The sequence below is a fragment of the Thalassophryne amazonica genome, chromosome 21 (genome assembly GCF_902500255.1).
Source record: "Thalassophryne amazonica chromosome 21, fThaAma1.1, whole genome shotgun sequence".
Lineage (NCBI taxonomy): Eukaryota > Metazoa > Chordata > Actinopteri > Batrachoidiformes > Batrachoididae > Thalassophryne > Thalassophryne amazonica.
Genome location: NC_047123.1, coordinates 37,974,570 through 37,996,481, shown reverse-complemented (window position 1 = coordinate 37,996,481; position 21,912 = coordinate 37,974,570). Strand labels below are relative to the sequence as shown.

At 41.0% G+C, this 21,912-nt stretch overlaps 1 protein-coding gene across 5 annotated transcripts; it reads left to right on the top strand.

Annotated features, from left to right (window-relative positions):
* The first annotated feature begins 2,130 nt into the window (after window positions 1-2,130).
* LOC117503438 (triadin-like) lies at window positions 2,131-14,349 on the top strand. Of its 5 annotated transcripts, XM_034162665.1 has the most exons (7): window positions 2,131-2,286; window positions 2,371-2,503; window positions 6,295-6,493; window positions 7,472-7,513; window positions 12,445-12,489; window positions 13,360-13,519; window positions 13,713-14,349. In XM_034162665.1, exons 3-6 carry the CDS (start codon window positions 6,307-6,309, stop codon window positions 13,476-13,478), a joined length of 393 nt encoding a protein of 130 aa, XP_034018556.1. In that variant the 5' UTR covers window positions 2,131-2,286; window positions 2,371-2,503; window positions 6,295-6,306; the 3' UTR covers window positions 13,479-13,519; window positions 13,713-14,349. The 5 variants fall into 5 exon arrangements, with proteins under 5 accessions (XP_034018556.1, XP_034018557.1, XP_034018555.1 ...); XM_034162666.1 differs by having other exon boundaries at window positions 2,131-2,503; window positions 12,445-12,465; XM_034162664.1 differs by having other exon boundaries at window positions 2,131-2,503.
* The last annotated feature ends 7,563 nt before the right edge of the window (window positions 14,350-21,912 follow it).

Sequence of the window (21,912 nt, the reverse complement as noted above, 5' to 3'; positions counted from 1 at the left end):
TATGTTGGTCTCTCTCTCTCTCGCGCACACACACACAGACACACACACACAATTAATTTTAGTTTGGAACATGAGACCTTTTCTTGGGCCTTTCAGACTTTCGATGAGGGCTCCTTCCATTTTAGATGCGATGTTAATTATATTTTGTGTCCGTCTGTTGCGTCCCTCAGCTTCCACTGCGTCCCACATATAAAGTGGTCCAGTCCAATGTTAATGCCAGCTGCTGCCGGTATCTCTAATTATAGGCTGCACAGAGCCGGCTCCCAGGGTACTGCTGGGGGTCAGGTTACTCCGTCTCACACACGGCTCGTTAAAACCGGCCTCTAAACCAGGTTCTGACACGGTTTAACCACTCACACAGGTCTCAGACAGATATTTATTCATGTGTTTACTGCTCGCGTTGACCTCTGCTGGACAAGTCCGAGCACTTTTCACAAAGTATTTTTTTAGAAGTGGAGGAACTACTTATTTTCTGTGGTTACATCCAAAGAATCAAACTATTTAAATTTGGCTTTCTGTTTTCATGGATTCAAATAAGCATTTTTTGAAATTATTACTATGCAGTTTAAAAATGTGTCTCATGTCTAGGTGTCTGTTAACCAGAAGGTCAGTGGTTTGATTCCTGATTGCTGCTCCTGTGTGTGAGACACCAGATGATGTTGGGTTAATGATTGGCGATTAAAATACAAGACCTACTGTACTTCAGGTCTGAACCCAAACCCTCAGTGAACACAGTGGACTTGTTATTATTTGTCTGATTTGTATCTTTGGAGGTCCCCATTTGTCTAATGAAGATGCTGGAAAAATGAATGACCTCTTAGAAGATGTTGGTGCAAACATATTTTTCCATCCAACATTCCTGATTCTGGTATGGAAGGACCGGAATGGTCCATAGTCTGGTTTGTCCTTATTCTTATCGTCACAGTGTGCAGCTGCTGCTCTCACAGCCAGTAGTAGTGGAATTTTCCATCATCCCATCATGGAAAACAACAGAACTATCTTTTGCATCCCGCCAATAGGTGAACACAGTATCAGCAGTACTTTTGGGGGGATTTTCTGTGTAGTACACATGAAGAATAGAACTACTTGAATCAGATATCAAACTGCAACAATGATGTTGAGCAGAGCAGACGTGGAGTCAGAAGACAGTTTAATCTACATGGACATCATACTCCATCCATCACCACATGGATCGGGATGGATCTCAGAAAAGTCCCTTGTGAAACTGCAGTAGTGCTGCTTAATAGAGAAATCTAAGGAGCTTGGCTCACTAGAACACAAGGGTGGAGATGCTCTGTGCCCAGAGGAAAACCAGATCCACAATTCCGATCCTCTGGATGGTTCCTCTCTCCATTTTATTGGATGAGTCCAACACAATCAGGTCTGCTGTTGGTGGAGAGCAACATGGTGCTGGATGGAGCACCCGGACTGACAGAGAAGGTTTGTCATGAGGAAGGGTTTGTGGTTGTAAATCTGTTGCCAAGATCATAAAGTAGAGTCGATCCAGTCAATGCGAGAAAAGACACTGAAAAGAAAACATTCAACAAGTATCTCCACCATGACCCAAACACTCAATAGTTCACAGTTTTAAAGTTCTGGATCTTGCCCCAGGATACCACCCTGTAAACCAAAGATAACCACAACCAATAACATTGGACTTGATAAACCTTTTGAAGAAGACAAACCCACTCCCCTGGTCATGGCTCTTTACTTCAGGTCCTGCTGTTTTCAGGTTCAGGAACCAATTTTGGAGGGTTTGAAATGATCTAAAACAGTTCCTGCACACAAACCAGTTTCCATTCTGTTCTACCGGTGGTGGAACGTCCACCTGATCCGGTTGGTCCATGTGACCTTTACGTATTGAACATACATCAGGACATTAAAGTGGGATGGGACCCAGTTTAGTTCTTGTTCTTGGTACCAAAGAAGTGCCATAATATTTGATATACTCTCACTTTAAAAATAGCCTTTAAATAAACTAATGTGATAAAAAACCACAACATTTCCTGACACATAATTAATTAACTCTTTTCTTCAGGAGGCTTTTAGATCTTCACGGGTTCACGTTCTCCTTACCATCATTTCCTCTCCCTCCCCTTCTTTATCTCTCTATTTTGGACACCCAGAGGGGGAAGGGTGACTCTCAGAGGGTCCGTCCCTCTCGGCCTCGCTCTTTTCACCTTCTACAAACCGAACCTTGAACTTTATTGGAAACTCTGAGAGAAGAAACAAAAACAATATCAGAGTAGGAAGGAAGTGCACGGCCGCTTTTCTTTCATTTCTCAGGTGGGGAAAAAGGTTTTGGTGTATATTTAGACCTGGTGTGATCCTGTTTACCACTCGTGGATTTGATCATTGTTTCCATCCCAGTCATATTCTCCCACAATCGACTGGGGCCAAATAGGATTTAACAAAGGAGTTACATGGTTGTTTCTATGGTAATGCTGCATTTGCCAAGCCTTTGAAGAACTGAAGGTTATCACTGACTCCAGCAAACTCCAAGGTATGAAGATCTTTTCGCTGAACATTCCAGTCATCATCCTGCATGTGATTGATGCGAGTCTGTAAACAGTTTGTCATTTAAAATATTTACAAAATTTATCTGTAGGTCAGAGAGACGCAACTTTATCAGGAGGATAGTCACACAAGTTTTTGGAGTTAAATTGGTAATGTCAGAATGAACAGAGTTCTTAAAGTTTCATTTTCCATTTAAAAACCTCCAATGAGTTGATAGGTTCAGTTGTGTTTGTTGGTTGGTTGGTTTGTTAGCAGCACTGGATGTGGGGAGGTGATGGTCTGAAGGTTCAAATGCAGTATTCAAAAACACGGGGGCCGAAAGGGGCCAGAAGACGTCTAAATGAAAACGACACGCGTAAAAGGAGAAACTGTTTCTGAATACAAAAATCACCAGCTGCTTCAATAGTTTCATCAAGATGTTGCAAAGGGAAAACCACTCGCAAACACAGAAAATCCAAACATGACCTCCAGCACACACAGTCATTTAATTTGATAACAAATGTGCTGCAGATTCTGTGCTTTTTACAAGTGCACTTCGAATTTCCATCAGTTTCTTTGGTTTGCTTGTTTATTTTCCAGGGTCGAGTATTTGTATTGTATTGTATTATTTGTATTGTATATTTGTATGGTATTGTGTATCAGTATAGTATTGTGCATTTGTATTGTATTTTGTGTTTGTATTATATTGTGTATTTGTATTGTATTGTGCGTTTGTATTGTATTGTATATTTGTATTGTATTGTGTATTTGTATTGTACTATGTATTTGTATTGTATTTCGTGTTTGTATTGTATTGTATTGTGTATTTGTATTGTATTTTGTGTTTGTTTTGTATATCAGTATTGTATTTTGTATTTGTATTTTGTATTTGTATTGTATTGTGTATTTGTATTTTGTATTTTGTGTTTGTTTTGTATATCAGTATTGTATTTTGTATTTGTATTTGTATTGTATTTTGTATTTGTATTTTGTGTTTGTTTTGTATATCAGTATTGTATTTTGTATTTGTTTTGTATATCAGTATTGTATTTTGTATTTGTATTTTGTATTTGTTTTGTATATCAGTATTGTATTTTGTATTTGTATTTTGTATTTGTATTTTGTGTTTGTTTTGTATATCAGTATTGTATTTTGTATTTGTATTTTGTATTTGTATTGTATTGTGTATTTGTATTTTGTTTGTTTTGTATATCAGTATTGTATTGTGTATTTGTATTTTGTATTTGTATTGTGTATTTGTATTTTGTGTTTGTTTTGTATATATCAGTATTGTATTGTGTATTTGTATTTTGTATTTGTTTTGTATATCAGTATTGTATTTTGTTTGTTTTGTATATCAGTATTGTATTTTGTATTTGTATTGTGTATTTGTATTGTATTTTGTATTTGTATTGTATTGTTTTACAAGGAACGTGGCTGCGTTGCTTTTTTTTGTGTCGTGTTTAGTGCGACCGGCACTTTAAAAGTTGGTCATCCTGTTTGTCAGAAGGTTTGCGTGCAGACTTAGTGTATTTAATGATCCACACTGTCCAGTGTGTGTGTTTGTTTCCGCTCAGAGACCAGCTCGCAGTCTGCACAGTGCTGTTAGTCTGGATGCCTGTGCAGCGGGCGTCTGTGTCACTGGAAGTCAGTTTAGCGCACAGTAACAGGTGTGATGCTCCCTGAGAACAGACACAGAACCAGAGCCGTGTAAGAACACTGGAATTCCACGTTTGGGATAAGAATAGTGTCGTGGCGGATGTTAATCACTGTTTTCCACAGTGACCCTTTTTGTGTATTAGACGGTGTAGAACATTTCGATTACTGCCATCGTGACCGATCAATACGCTGAACTGACCGCTCACATCCAGGGCTTCGCCCAATCAATGATCTACTTTAATATCACACACTGACAGTCTGAGACACACTTGTGAAATGACACTCTTCTCAACACTGTGGATCGATGTTGACTTTGCTGAATCCGACACACACACACACACACACACACACACACACACACACACACACACACACACACACACACACACACACACATGCAGGCACAGGTGTGTGAGCCGCATTATTTCCAATGGATTTTTGAAGTTTGCCATCTGAATGTGGCAACAAAAAAAAAGGTCAGAGTCTTTCTGACGTCGACGTCGGCAGAGCAACAGAAGAAATAGGGACGTGTAGAAAGGGCGAGAGATAATCAAGATGATCAATATGTGCATTATAAGAAATAAAGAAATGATACATACTCACTGGCCACTTTATTAGGTACACCCTCCTAGAACTGCCTTAATTCTTCATGGCGTAGATTCAACATGTTGGAAACATTCCTTGGAGATGTTGGTTCATACTGACATGATGACATCAACAAGGCATTTTCATCCACACAACTGGAACTCACTGGATAGCTTCTGTTTTTTGGTCCCTTCTCTGTAAAACCTACAGATGGTTGTGCATGAAAATCCCAGTAGACCACCACTTCTGGCACCAACAATCCCTTTTACATATCCCCTTTCTTTTCCATTCTGATGCTCGGTTTGAACTTCAGCAAGTCGTCTTCACCACATCGAGTTGCCTAAATGCACTGAGTTGCTGCCACATGTTAAGCAACTGAACAGGTGTATCTAATAAAGTGGCCGGTGAGTGTATACACAGAGTCAGATCTGTATTTTGCAGAGTAACAGTAAATACAGTCATATTTAAATTTTAAAAATCCTAAATTTATTTGCTGGGAGAAGAAAAAAAATCTTTTTGAATTCTCATATCAAATCTCCATCGTGTCACTTTTCACTATGTTTGGAGCTAAACTGTGAGACACAGGCAGAAAAACAGAATTAAATAAATCTGATTCCTCACAACGTGTCACCTAAAGGAACCAGCGCAGACAGGTATCACCGCGAACGGCGGCACGCGGTGCTAAAAATTATCTTTGGCTATTTAGAGACGCAATTTGTTTCAGAGAACAGATATGGAGTTTAATCTCACGGCCTGGAGGTCTCTCAGACATTCAGTCTCCCACTCTTTTCTCCTGAAGAGAAACACAGTGACTCACTTGTAACCGCACGAATAAATCAAAGCAGCATGTCACATGTATGCAGGTATTCATCGTGGGAGAGTGTTATCACACACACGTTCAGCAGATTGAAGATACTGAAGTGATTTGCACTGATGGATTGATGGTGGAAAGGCGACAGAACCTTTGACTGTAATGTTTTATTCGGCTGTGACTCGAGGACGAGCAAATCAGTCAACGTCACAGCAGTTCTGCCATCTCGTGCGTGTTGCTCTGCTTATCTCTCACTAGGCTGCAACTGTTGCCGACAAATTGCAAATGGCAGTAAACCAGTATTGATTAGTTTGTCTCATATTTATTCATATATTTGTGTGATTATATTTATATTTGCAAACAGTTTTTTTTTTTTTTACTTTCACTTTTGATACTCTGTGTGCTTCTTACCCTGTGTACTGCTATACAATGTTGCTGGAACCTCAGTTTCCCTGAGGGAGTCTTCCCAAGGGATCAATAAAAGTCTATCTAATCTAACGGCATTCACAAGGGAGTTTCCAGAACGTTTTGAGACGCTGCATAAAAGCAGTTTAATTAGATTACAGTTTTGCATAATACACAATAATATCAAAGTGCTTTGTTGTTTAGTGTCATTATTATTATGAAATATTTCAATATGGTCTTAAATTTGGAGATCTCTATTTCAAAGGTTTTGAATATAGATTGACATTCAGTTTAATGGTTAACTTCTTGATTCTTCTTCTTCTTCTTCCTGCCTCCAGCTCTCTTCACCAATGAGCAGTCAGCGCAGCAGCAGGAGGGCGGGCTCCTCTTCTGAGCCCAGCCAGAGGACGTTTTTAGATGATGTCATTTTGACCTTTAGCTCCCCGATGGCCTGGGTGCTGGTCGTGGCCCTGATCATCACGTGGTCGGCCGTGGCCGTCGTTCTCTTTGACCTGCTCGATTACAAGACTCTAGCAGGTAACTGTTGCCTTTTCGCCCCGCAGCCATCGCCGCGCTCATCCCGTGGACAACACGGCGCCTCACATCAAACCAAACTTCACCCATTCTGTCAGGTTCACTTCAGGAAATTCACCTTTCATTTGTGAGACATTTTTGAAGCAAACTTCAAAAGTGGCCATCGTCCTGTGAAGGTCACTGTTTCCGGCACAGCCGCATGTCCATCACACCTCTCATTATTCAACACAAACAGCACCGCGCCTGACTGTGTTGCCCATTTCTCAACAGGTCTGCGAGCATTTATGAGGTTAATTAAAACGATACCCAGAATTAATTAGTGATTCGTCATGACTGTAACTTGCACTCTGACTTGTCGAACCTGTAATTAGAGTCTGAGTGTAAAGAATGCCCTTTTGACTTTCTGAGTTACACATTTCTAATATCTCCAATTATGGTTATTTAAACATGTAACTTGGTTTAGCTTTTTAGTTACAATTATCTTACAATTTAAAATATCAACAATGACCCTTCAGATCTCTAAACTGAAAATATTTCTCATCAGAAGAGACTTTGAGGCACCGTAAATTTAATTTCCGCAACATCAACAGTTGAATTTTGACATTGTGGGAAAAAATGCCTTTTGACTCAGCATCATCTCTAAATGAATTGTGGGAACTGTTTTAACTTTTGACCCAATACCCATTTTAAAAAGACCAACCTGATGCCTTCTAAAGTTTTGCTTTGGCCAAGAAATAGTGTGATCAGTTTAACAAACTGGACAATAATCATCTCTGGATGAGGTCAACGTGGTGCCTCCATACCAGATCCACCTTCACCACATCACTGTGTGTTTGTAGTGGCTCTATCCCACATCGTGAGGATAGTCCAGAACCATCTTTAACTTCTTTCCTTTCTTGTCTCATCCCATCCCTCCCACGTGAACCACTTCATCTCCTCTCCATCCTCATGCCGCCAATCACCATGCCATCCCATCCAAAGAGTTCACGTCATACTGTGACGACCCCGTGTGTTTACCTCCTGGTAAAAACAACAACCACTCATACTTTGATGGCGTATGCTAACTATTTGTGAGCCATGGCGTGATCACGTCAGTAACTGAACTTGTAAAGGCTAAATCAACACTGGGCCGCACCAACATGAAACATGAACCAACACCAAACACACAGCTTCACCACCGAAAACTGATCTGGTTCTCCATCGAGATCTGTTCAGATCTGTGAAATCAAAGTATCATGTAGAGAAAAAAAGCACATACTTTTGTTTTTATTCCTCTTCCTGAAGACTTTACCGATGGTCGTTTCTTCATCTGTCCAGTAGATGTTTGAGATGTTTCAGTACGTTCAGTTATAATGGAACGTTATCTGTTCCACGACTTAAGTCAGAACTACAAAAGTAGAATATCTGTGAAATCACAGTCGATCAGCCGCTAACTTGTAACATCCATGTTACTAGTAAACTAGTGTGCTACACCACCGAGTGTAAAGGTGTTAAAGTCCAGTGTTCTTTTAGCCTTCAGACCACGTGCACAGCTGTTTGTCTTTTGTTATGTCATTCAGCCACCATCAGGTGCGACTCCTCATCACGCGTGCTGACGTCTGGGATGAACCATGTGGAACTGAAACTGCATGTGTGGTGACTCGGTGCACCAAGTGGCATCCCGCTGTCAAACCCACAACATCAAAGCAGCCATGACGATGGATTAGGAGTGTTTTGTCCGCTGGCATTTCAGTGTTAGTCACCTTTAACTGAGACAAGAAAACCCTTTAAGAAACGGGGGGGAGTCCCCTAGAGCAGCGAGTTAGTTCCATCTCGACAAACAGTTGGGCTCCGTTTCATCACAGCAGTTGGATATCAGTTGCCTCAAAGCGTCAGATGATGTAAGATTGTGTCGTAACACATCGAACACATGAGAAACGGAAAATGTAAATTGTCATTGCATCATGTAGTCATGAGTCCTGCAGACATGTTTGTGTTGTCGCTTTGAAGCTAATCATCACATCCACCCGCGCAGTCACATGAGCTAAAGTTATAAGGACAGAATTGTTTGAAAGATGGAGGAAGTACAGGGACTTAATGATGGACTGAAGGACGGACAAAAGGGAAAAAATGGCATGAAAAATTAAAGGAAGGATGAAAGAAGAGTGAGAGGATAAAGAAAGGATGAAAAGGAGGCAGCAATAATTGATAGGATTCAAAGGATACGAGGTGGAAGGAATAATGAAAAGATTTTGAAGGTTTCAGGAGAGAAAGACTTAAGAAGTTGAAGAAGTACTGAAGAAAGACTGAGTGAAAGAAAGAAAATGCTGAAAGGATGAAGGACTGAAAGAAGTAAGGATGGGTGTAAGTAGGGTTGAAGAAAGAAAGAAAGGACAGAATGAGTGGAAAATGAAAGCGAGGGGAAGGTTTGAAGTTTTGTTTATATTATGGAGGTGTCATGAACTGGGTAGGCGTGGCACAGAAGGAGGCTGAACACAAATGCAAACTCAAAATACTGAGGTATAAGTTAAAGGCTTTATCTCAGAAATCAGGCAGGGGTTCAGTACACAGGAAGGCAGTCTGAGAAGCGGTGGTACAGGCAGGGGTGTACTCAACAACAAGCACAGTTTCAAAATACCAGGAGACAAAATACATGGGCTGACACAGGAGCAAGGTCAAAAAAATGGCAAGGTAAAAACAGAGCAAAAAACAAAGGCTGGAACGTGGACAAGAAATCACAATGAACTGGCAAGGAGTGGAGAAAATGAGGGGCTTAAATAACAGGTGCAGTAATTAGGGAAACAGGGCACAGGTGTCAGGGAAGGTTCTGGAAGGGGCGTGGTCAGATGAGACAGAGGTGAGAAAGAAGTCAAGAGAGTGCAGGATGACAGAACTGACAGAATTACAATGAAGGTGAGAAGCTGGTGCAAGAGTGTACCTAACCACAGTGATCAAAATAAAACACCAACACAAAAGATGAACAAAGCCCAAGTCCCAATAAACAAGAAATAAAACCAACACGAAGGAACAAATAATTAAACCACAAAACAAATGTAAGAACTGAAAAGAGCTAAACAAGAAAATAAAGACTAAGAATAAACCAGAATGGAACTATGTGTAACAATAAACAGATCATTCAACATAAGACAAAAGAAAAGCAAACAGGAAACAAAACTAATGGTTATACAAAGGCAGGACTGAAACTAGACACATGACTAAGGTAAGATAACCAGGAAATAACTGATAAACAGGAAAAAAAACACAGACAAAAGTATTACACACAGGAGCAAGATAATCAGAACCAAAGTATGACGAGACTAGATTAATAACTAAAATAAAATGACCAGATAAAAACAATAGGGGCCAAAACATGACATGAGGCTTAGAAGAATCAAGGTGTAAAGAACAGATGCAAGGAAAGGAAGAAGGAAGACGAAGAAATAAGTGTCATTCTGCTCCATTTTATTTGAAAATAAGCCCCCTCAAAGCTTTTATTTCAACTTTCTTTATGATTTATCATTTGACATTCTTAAAAAAAAATTCAAAAAGGCAAAAGGACAAAAAGAAAACAGGATGAGATCATGAAAGACAGATGACATAAAAAACAACAAAAAGAAAAGTGAGACTAAAAGACAGAGAGACAGCAGCACAGTGAAGTGGAACAAAGAGAGGAAGAAGAAGGAACAGCAGTTAAAAGACGTGCTGCTGTTCTATTCCTGGCACTCTGTCTGGAGTGTCAATCACAGAAATGTCAGCGCATTAATCAGCTCTTTGTGAAGGTCTATTATTTAACTCCTCCACACTGGGGCAGCGAGCAGGCAGCCGCTGGTGCCACGTGGGAAAATTAAAGCCATCACAACAAAACCTTGAATCATTAGAAGGCCCACAGGTAAAATTAGAACTGCAGCTCACCGGCACTTCAGCAGCCATTTATTTAAACACATTCAAAACCAAGAAGCTTTTACTACATTACCCCGTTAAACCACCCTCACACAGGGATGGAGTCCCTTCTGTGTCCCATATGGGACCAGAAAATTGTGGAGGACACCACATGACACTGAAGGAAGGCACAGATGTTTTAAAAGCCACAGTGGGCATTTTCGCTTGATTCTTTCAGCACCTTGGACAGCAGCGCAGCCCGAGGCTCATGTCTAAAAGGAGTCAGTAGAGTCCAACAAATCAGACAGGGGATGGTTCTTCTGTGACAGCGAGGCAAAGAGTGGGTGTTGCCCAAAAAACGTTACTAGGAGGCAGAAGCACCGCTGAATAGGTGCTGAAAGAATGCCATTGGTTGCTGAAGTGTGGCACAGAGGAAGTACAAAGGAAGCTCAATGGATGCACAGGACTCCGCCGTCACAGGTCGTCACACAGAGGAGGCAAAGAGGACGCTGGTCAACACACAGATCACCAAGAAATTTGCTGTTTAGAACACTGACACAATGCACAAGGGATGTTGAAGCACACAGAAATGTGTTTTTGCATCCCTTGTGCATCCTGGCAAATTTTTTGGATGCACAACAGAATCTCAAAGGACGCCGTCCTGTATAAGGGACCCTGTCTGATACAGGAACCCCCATCAGCAATGACCCTCAAAATACACCCACTCACTCACTGATCTTCAACCACTTACGGGCTGGAGCCTCTCCCAGCAGTCATAGGGTGTGAGGCGGGGTACACTGGACAGGACGCCAGTCTGTCACAGGGAGAAATATAGACGAACAAACACATTCACACCCGCACCCACACCTACGGACAATTTAAAGTTTCCAATCCTTCTAACCTGCAATGTCTTTGGATGTGGGAGGAAGCCGGAGCACCAGGAGGGAACTCACACAGACACAGGGAGAACACGCAAACTCCACATAGAAAGGCCACAGGTGGGAATCGATCCCATGACCTTCTTGCTGTGAGGCAACATTGTTAACCACTAAGCCGCGGTACTGCCCCCCCGAAATGCATCTCACACAATAATATACAAATAATCTCTTGTAGACTTTCATTTGTTTCTCAGCACAACGTACAAACAGGTGAATACACAAAGAAAAAAATCAATACATAAAGGAGATAATGGTGTTATCAATTCTCAAATTGGCAGCACAGTTTGATCATTTTGGGCCTATTGTTCGAGTTTGTTTCTCACATTTTCTTTAATTATGTCTCCCAAAGGGTGCAAGTGCCGGCAAAACACTTTCAGTTTCCAAGCAGAAGGTAAATTTTATCCTTGGAAGACGAAACGGGCGTTAAATTTCATGTGCTTGTGACTGATGGTCCAGGCAAATTCTGTGTCAAAGTTCAAAGTTGAAGTTGATCTCAAATTTATTCCTTCATTTTTTTCTGGCACTTATCCAGTGACAGTAGACCAAGCAGGTCATAATTCCCTATCTGTGGACAACTCCTCCACCTCTTCCTGGGGATCCCAAGGTGTTCCCAAACCATCTGGGAAATATAATATGTCCAGTGTGTCACGGGGTCTGAATTTCACAGCCTAAATGCAGGTGTCACAGCAGCGTGAGGACTTTTTTTTTTTTGGCTTGGACTCAGGAAGTATTTCCATCAAGGACTTTAATGATCATTCACCACATGCATTCAGTGACACACTTGTGCTAATTTGACTTTTAGGAAGGTGATTGCAAATAAAAAACACAAAACAGAACTTAAAATCATTGTGAAACATGAGCTAGAATGATTATGTTCAGACAGGAAACCAAAAGTTATCAAACACCACAGAAAACAAGAAAATGTCAGCGGTGGCTGCAGTGATGTTAAGGCTTGGAATGTTGAATAGATTTGCAGTGGTGTCCGTTACTTTGTCCTGTTTGTTGTTCTTGTGTCCAGCATGTGTCCTGCAGTGTGTGCAGATGAATGCTAACAGGCTGTGAGTGTCACATACTGTTCAATGACTATTTCTTTACAGACTCTGTCTTGTTCCTCTCAGTATCTCTGTTCATGTCGTATTCGTGTGTTTTCTCTTTCAGGTCTCCCTCCTCCTGCTGTTGGTAAGAGAGTTTTGCGAACAAGAGGCAAGCAGCACCTTCTAAAGCTGACACTAGTAGTTTGGCATGGTATCTTGTAGATCATGGAAAAGAAATTAACCCATCCACATATTTTTTAATTACAGAATGTGTTACCTGTCGGACAAAATAAGAATGAAAGTGTTTCCAGGCTGGCGGGACCTTTTTTTTTTTTAGCATTTATGAGGGTTTAGTGGCGGTGTGAATCAATCTAACTCTTGAACAGAGCGGCACGCAGAGAGACAGAGAGAGAAAGAGACAGACCCATGAGACCTTCTGTGGGTTCCAGATAGTCTTCAACAGGGATTGAAATGAGATGTGACACTGTGTAGTTTCAGGAAGAGATTTAATGATGTCTCTGTGTCATTTGCTCATCTGTTAATAGAAACATGATGAAAAACAAATTTGGACCTAGAGTACTTTGTGATATATGTGTAAAAGGGATATATATTTCTTTGTTGTTATTAGTCACTGCACTAAGTGCATTTGTCACATTTGTCAATGAGTAGCTCCACAATGACAGCAGCTGGAGCTCGATAGTTCAAGTCCCAACCATTCCCAGACACTACACAGGTGAAATGTCATTGCCAAGTTTAAATAAATGACACAAACATCTATTTCACTCAAAGGTTCATTCAAAGGTTGTGACATAATTTATTTAAACAGTCTTGTATAAATACTGCCTGGCTGAGATGGAACACCATCCTTGTCTGCCCATCTTTTGTCCTGAAAATGTTCTTAAGTCTCATCAGTACAAAAGCCACAAATTAATGGGATTTGAAAAGTTGTGAATCTTAACATATTCATTCCAAAACACTTTGCACATGTTACCGTTGTGCTTCCTTGAAAAGTCTTAATCTATGATTTATTTGTTGCCAGGTGGTGTTCATCCAAGCAAGTCAAGTTCTGCTGGAGCGGCTGAGGTCACAGCTCAGGGGAGCAGTGATTGGTTGGAGCTGATGTGGTCGTTTTGCAGCCAGTTTGTTGGCTCCAGATGAGGAAGAAGAAGGTATTCACCTGCTAAATGAAAGCCTCACATGTAAGAACACAGCTCACGCTATTGAACAGACTAATGATGAAGAGGGTAAAAGTGATGGTGATGATGAATGTGCAACAAGTGATGTCGAGACGTGTGAAGAAAGCGGAGAAGTTTTTTGTGCTCAAAACATGAAAGACATCCAGATGTCTTCTTCCTGGATGACAGTCTTTTTATTGATGTCTGTCGTTTGCAGCGTTCCTTTCTGAGGCGTTGTGATGGAGGACAGCTGCTTCGGAAGACAATAACAGACAAACACTAAAACCCAGACAGACAAGAAGAAGAGGCGAAATGAATGTGGAAGAAAGGATGCAGAGGAAGGAAAGGAGGAAAGAAAGTGGTGTGTAAAATAAATACAAACTGATAAACCATTTTTTTCATGTTCCCCATCAGCACAATGTCAACATTTCAAGATTTTGTTGACCTCATGAGTTCACTTATGTACAAACCTGCAGTGACATCATCTAAAGGACTCTGTGATTATTATTAACCGCTTCCGACTGTTTTTCTTTCTGTTGATTGGCTGATCATTACAGCACTTTTCACAACATAATAAAATATATAAATGTGTGCACAGCCGAGCTCCTGTCAGGGAATTTAATCACCGTTTAAAATCAACAACATGACAACAAGCACATTAGGTTTACATCATTTACAGACACTTTCAGTGCTGATATTGCAGACTCTTAATAGTTTTTTACAAGCTGCATAACTGCGGCTGGAAAAAAGCTAATGAGGACGAAGATCACATGCAGCCACAACAGCTGGTGGAAACCAAATGAGGAGCCATGAACATTTTTCTAACACCACCGATTACCCACTCAACATGCAAACAACAATACTTAACACTTTATGACCACGCTGTCTCTTTGAGGATGAGATTTGGATGAGGATGAGCGCTCAAAGACAATGCTGTTAAAATGAAGTTATTAAAAAAAAATGAGAATATATTAAAAAAATACAAAATTCTGTGAATCTCAGCCCTGAACCCTCACAAACTCAGCTGGCAGCACTTGGAGGAGAAGGGTTCAAATGACATAACTGTCACATTACCGCTTCTCGTGTTACCTTGACAACGCCAAGTTGCTTGCTATATTATGAGTTTGAGACTTTTATTTCATGGTTAGTTTTTTTTTTTGTTTGTTTGTTTTGTTTTCATCACACTCAGGGTGTTTAATGGAGATGACTGAAAGATTTGAACATGTTCCACACTCTTGCCCTCTTATGGTTTTCTCCCTGTTTTGCTTGTGGTCATTATTGGTGTATTGGACCCCAGGTTGGGAACCAGGGCACCAGACTGCCCAAAAAAACCTGACACATACTGTCACTTTTTTCATATTTAATTTATGGAATATCATAACATTAGTATTCTGGACCAGTAAATGGACATGTTCTCCCAGCCAATTTTACCCCAGACTCAAGTTTGTAATTAGCAACTTGTGTCAAAAATATACTTCATTATCATCTGTGGCCACAAGATGGCATCACCTACATGCGTGATGACTGAACGCTACTCCTGTGCACTGATGTGAATGAGGAGGAGGAGGGGTTGAGACTTGGAGAATGAGCTTGAACGTGGCACTTGACTTGTTTATACTTTGTGGGACAGTTGCGCTGGAGGATGGCTTGGCAAAGGTAAGGCTAACTGTCTAGTTAGTTGTTTTAAAATTTTATTAACATTTAGAGAGATGAATTGTTCACATTTAGTGCCACATTGAAGTGGCGTATGTATTTTATACTGACGACGGTTTTCACCTGTCAGAGGTGAAAGCAAGCGGTTTTCTCTTTCTTTTTGTATCGTAATATAATTTGTCTGATAGCTTCTGCTCGCTAACGTGCTGTTTGCATGATAAATAAAAAATCTGAGTGAAAAGATGAGCCCACAACATCTTGAAATAGAGCTTTGGTTGGAATTAGGCAGAAGTCTCCTTTACCACGATGCAGTTACTGAAGATTAGCAATTCCAGTTATATTTACAGCAACATTTTCCACCTCAAATTGTTGCCCGTATGCAGCCCAAATGGCTGATAAACAGAAACATTTTTGCACACTGGAGAGAATCCTGCACTGTGCTCAATCAAGAATATTACCCAACTTGTAATTATTATTATTATTTATTTTATTTTATTGTAATACCCTGGCGAGACAATGAGTCTCAAACTGGCACTTGAATTTGGGTTGAAATGCAATGAATTTCTGGTTACGTGTCCATGTGTTTTACATGTTACTTGAATCTGATCAAACAAGTAACATGTTGTCATTCACCTGTTTTTATTTTTTTTTCTTCCAGGTAGCATAACATTGTTTCTACATTCAGTATAAGATACCACATCACACTTTTTTCTCTCGTGTCTCATTATAGAAGCTGAGAAAGTTATTTCCTGCTGTAACAGAAGATGATTACTGAAGCTATAAGTGCTGATTCAGCACTGGAATGTTTACTGCTTGACATAATAAGAAGCTCACCACTTACACAACATTTAAAACTGAGGTTAAACACCCATTGTTGTGATTTCAGTATGTAAATGCGATTCAATTTCATCAGTGAGATAATCTAACGGCGTAACTGCGGTTCATCTTGGAATAATTGACATGAGAATACGGGCAAACACGCACATGCCCGGTGTTAGATTCCCGGCAGTAAAATCCATGAATAATGGATCTTACTTTTCTCTGGTCTGAGGGAGAAGCTTTTAAACATAATTTGTTGCTTTAATTTATTTACATAACCTGGCAACCTCCAGTCCTCGGGCTAAGTATCCGCCTCAGAGCCTGGCTGGGAGGGGGATATGCACAGATAGTAACACGAGCATGTGAGCGTGCACGTCTTTCCGTGCACACACTCTTTGTGTGTGTAAATTCTCTGTCAAAGAAACACATCTGTTTAAGGGCACTCATTAGAGCGCAGACGTCTGGAACAGCCTTGGGTGCGACTGTGATCCTTCCAGCAGCTGATGGAGGAGGTCAGAGGTCATGCAGCCACATGTGGGTGGATTCTGGTGAAATTTTGTGGACATACGGGATCAGGGAAGATGTCAATCAAGCATGAAGCAGATCCTCACCTGCCTTTAATGTTTCCTTTGATCTAATGATGTTTAGTTGGAGTGATTCTGGATTTAGGATTAGGGTTATATTTAGTGACATTCTTTGGGAATATTTAGGAAAGACGCTGAAAGTCAGCTAATGATGAAGGATATGTGGTAACTGATAACTGGATAAAGGAGGTTTGATAAAACTTATCAAACGTTTGGACACACTTTCCCATTTAATCGAGATATAAAAGTAAGACCCTTCAGCTGCTCCCACGTTTGCACACAACAAATCCACAGTGGATCTGCATGTTGAATTGGCACAAGTTTTACGTCAGGTGCCTTCCTGACGCACCTCCACATTACATGGAGAAATGTGGCAGGGGTGGGATTTGAACCGGGAACCTTCAGCACTGAAATCAAGTGCACTAACCACTTGGCCACCACCATATGAAAAAATATCAGCATAGACAACTGATGTTATGTACATTCATAGAAGAGAACTAAATTAAAGCATCAACTTATGAATTAATATTGCATTCAGAAACTAGAAGCACTCAGAGAGTGCAAACCTCCGCCAAGGCCATGGGGTCACTGACGCCATAACATCTACACGCCGTGGAATCATTGAACCTAAAAAAGTCTAACAGTGATGTTTGCTCAGTAGTAAAAAAGTTTCATCTGCTGTGACTGGATAGCATGTATCCTTAGCGCTTGGTATCACAGTTTATTGCAACTTGCACCTTTCCCAGAAGCTACTGTTATCTGAGCACTGATATTGATATTGCATGTGCTTATAGACAAAAACAAATAAGAGACAAAATTAAATTTATTATTCAACTAAACTGCAAATATATGAATTTTTTAACATTTATGAAACACTTCTCTAAACAAGGCCATAGGGTCACTGACCGTAAAGAGATTCCCTCCTTGGCACAGTGATCTATTCAACAATTCCGTGTTACAACCAAAACTATGATACATACAGTTTTCTTCCTTTATATTTGACATCCCTGACCGTGAAAACATACCACTAAACTTGGAATCACTTTTATGTCTTTATTAGTTCAAAAGTTATTGCATAAAAATGATTTTTTGGTAATGGCGGTTTTCTTCTGGATCTAGCTCCATAACATTTGAAGCTACATCAAATCTGATGACACCTTACTGAATCAGTACAGATTCAGCTACAATTTGGTGTTAGTTGTGCATCTCTAGCTTCATTTGTCACCTCACACTGACACATTTTCTATTTTCCCTATATTTTTGCATATTCTGGATCACCAGATCTGGAATCCGGATCTGATCATCACCAAACTTTGTTGTTTGATAGAACATTTGACTATGTTACACCCTAATTTTTTTCAAGCCTTTCTGCCTTGTTTTTGTGGATGTCAAAATTCCCCCTATCGCGCAATGGTGAAGAATCCTTTAAAAGATTCCTGGATCCGGATCGTGATCCGGATCGCCACTAAAATTTAATCACTTGTTCCTCTTGTCATTTCGAACCACTCCACAAAATTTCATCAAAATCCGTTCAAAACTTTTTAAGTTATCCTGCTGACAAACAGACAGACAAACAAACAAACGCGACCGAAAACATAACCTCCTTGGCGGAGGTAATTAGTTTTCTTTGCTGTATCATAAATACGAAGAGCTCCATTAATGTCCTTGTGGATGAATACGGTTTTACAATCTGTTTGAAAGCGCACAGTATCACACAGCAGACAGTCCTGATACTGAGCGATATCGTCACATTATATTATATTCACAAACAAATTCTGTGTGTGTGTGTGTTAGTTCACGTGTCGGTGTCTGTGTGTGACACGAGAAGGATATTAAATTTACTGGTGAGGTTTGTCATCCTGTTGTGTTTTTCTGACACTGCAGCAGTACGAAGATAATCTGCTTCTTCACGCTGCTGCTGTGATCAAAGAGAACCAGGACTAACACACACACACACACACACACACACACGCACACGCGCACATGCACACGCGTGGCACGAAGGTCCCTGCAGCTCACACAAAGCTCAGCTCACTGGTACTTGATGTATTTTCTTTAAGATGATTTTGGCTCCTGCTGTGAAGACGGCGACAAGAGAACAGACACAAAAACCAAACCTCAGTCGTCGTGGCAGCGTGGCTCCGGCTGAGGACAGCCAGCTAAAAACATCAGCCTCTAAATCTATCAAATACCCCCCCCCCCCCCTTTTTTTTGTGAGATAATAGCCTGAAATTTTAAGGTGGCACATGGAGTAACAAAGTACAGCCGTTGCCTCAAAGAACTCATCAGCTCAACCACAACAAAGCTTTTGGTGTGTGGTCGAGCGATTATCGTGAATATCTTCTAAAACTCTCCCAAACTGTAACAATTACGTAATGCTAATAAATGGTAAATGGACTGCACTTTTCCATCTGCATCAGATGCTCAACGCACTTTACAATAATGCCTCACATCCACCCCAATAAAAAACAAAGGAGAGCACTCATCTGAGCTGTTGGTAAATTCTGCATTCACACAGTGACAGATTGTGAAAAGCAGAGCTATTTGGATGCGTTTTGGGGGCAGAAAGTGTGAGTCCAGGAAGGTCACAGATCAAAGTACAAAAACTGAGGAACGACAGAAGCAAACGTTTGGGGTCATGTTGGTTTAATGTCATTGTTTCAGCACGCTGATAATGAACTGCAGAGAGGTCAAAGGTAATAAGAGAGATTGACCCCCGGGAGAACCTACTGTATCCTGTATTTCACTTGAGCAAACAAAATACTAATTTCAGCACTCTGCAAAGATATTTCACATCATGTTCACTCACTCACCTTCAACCACTTACTCTCATTCAGGGGTGGGCAACTTGTTCCAGAAAGGGTCAAGAGGGTGCAGGTTTTCTTTGCAGCCACTGATTAACTGATTCCATCTGCTCCAAGTGATATTAATCAGTGAAATCACCTGCTGGAGTCAGTGGCTGCAAAGAAAACCTGCACCCTCTTAACCCTTTCTGGAACAAGTTGCCAACCCCTGCTCTAATTAAAGGTCACGGGGACGTCATGTTCAGTGTTACTGAAATACAAAAAAATCTGTGATGTATGAAGAAATGACAAAAATAAAAAAAGAAATGAGGCAGTGAACATATCAGCTAGATTAAGTCCACAAATGGATTTTACAAAAATAAGTTAACATCTAATGTAACGATCATATTAGGCTGCGTGAACGTGGAGCAGCTGGATTTTTTTCCCACTCAAACTGTGCAACCACTGATCAAGTATCTGTAACTGACACTGTGCAGGGATCAAGTCCCCTGATTTACTCCCTGGGCTGTGATAGCCCTAGGCTGAGTTCCCCGGGGCGAGTTCTTCCAGGGGTAGAGTTCTCTCAGGAGCTAAGGTCTCCTGGGGGTTAAGTTCTGTGGGAGTAGAGTTCAGTTAGCGAACAGAGAGCAGCTTGCTGATTAAAATGGACATTTTTTTAAAAACATTTCTGACAGTAGAGTCTGTTGTACGTTATCTACCACAGACCGTACGGCCAACACGGTACATATCCAACGAGTGAAGTTTCCTGGGGTAAAAACACTTAGTGGCGGTGACGTTGATGACTTACAGCACTGTGACATACGTCGCGCCCTGTTGCAGGTTTGCAATCGACTACATCAGACTCTTGGCTTGAGCCTCCTTTCATCCATTCTGGGCTGCTGCAACATCCCTCCTGGCTCGACTCCCAAAGCGCTCTTTAGGCTTCACATCCACAGTCCCCACCCCACCCGTGCACGGGCGTGCGCACACACACACACACACATCAGCTTCTCGTGACTGTTTGTATTGAATACAAAACTGCACAATGTGCACCTCCGAACCTCTGGGCTCCAATCTGGAGCTCGCCGAGCTGTGATCTGCATTCTGACATTACCTGCCACTTAGCTTCCTTCTCCCTGCGACAAGCTGGTTATCAACCCCCCCCAGCAGTGGAGTGATTTTCCCACTCCACTCCGATCAGCAGAGTCACTCCCTATTTCACATCATACACCCAAAACCACTCTTCAGTGAATACCTGCGTCTCTCTCCTTTAATCCTCCCTGTGACCTCCTTCATACAGTTTAAATAAATGTGCAGCTGTTTTACACAGTTTCCTATTTTGGGGTTGAAGTTAAAAAAAAAAGCTAAAGGGCAGCGACAGATCACACCGACATCCTTTAACTCTTCTCCTTTTCTTGCTTTTTTGGTGCCTTTTAATGGGGAGAAGACTGTGTTGCTCTCAGCAATCACAAGCCCGTGATGAAGAAAAGAATGCAGAGCAAGCAATCACCAAAGAGACAAAAACAAAATAAAAAAAAAGAAAGAAAGCATGAGAAAGTGTTGGCGAGATAATGAGAAGAAAAATAAGGAGATTAAGAAAGAGAGTAAAAAAAGAGCACAGATGGACGAGTGTGATGCTTCAGGGACACGACAGCTTCCTGGCAGGTGGAGAATTGTGTCGTTTCCCATCACTCAAGGTTTTATTTTGAAAGAACTAAACAAACTGAGACAGTGCTTGAATCAGAGTTTTACACTTTCATCATTTGACCTGAAATGTGTTTGTATCCATGTACAAAGTCAGCTGGCTCAAAAAAGTCACAATTTATTTGAATTATATTAAATAGAATGTGCAGTCACTTTGTGCAATCCATGATGTAGTTTTTTTCAAAAATTAATATCATGGCAGAGGAAGTCATCCTCGCGTCAAAATAAAAAATGCTTTTATGTACAACAATAGTAATGATAATAATAATAATAATGTTGACACTTTTGATTAATGACTTTTTATTTTAATTTTATTTATTTATTTTTAATTTTTTGCATACAACTAATATGTCATTCCCAAATAAAATTGCAGCATCTTCAGCTGGAGGTGGCTGAGCTGAAGATGTTACGATTCTGTCTGGGAGTGACAAGGATGGACAAGGTTAGGAATGAACCCATCAGAGGGACAGCACAGGTCAGACAGTTTGGAGACAAAGTCAGAGAGGAGAGACTGAGACATGTGCAGAGGAGGGACCCAGGGTATACAGGGAGAAGGATGCTGAGGATGGAGCCACCAAGCAGGAGGAGAAGAGGGAGGACAAAGAGGAGGTTTATGGATGTGCTGAGAGAGGACATGCAGGTGGTTGGTGTGACAGAAGAAGATGCAGAGGACAGGGTGAGTTGGAAACGATTGACCTGTTGTGGCACCCCCTATTGCAGAGGTGGCCAGTTCGGTCCTCGAGAGCCACCTTCCTGACACTCTTAGTTGTCTCGTTGCTCCAACACACCTGAATCCAATGAAAGACTTGTTAGCAGACTTTTAGTGAGCCTTTCATTGGATTCAGGTGTGTTGGAGCAAGGAGACAACTAAGAG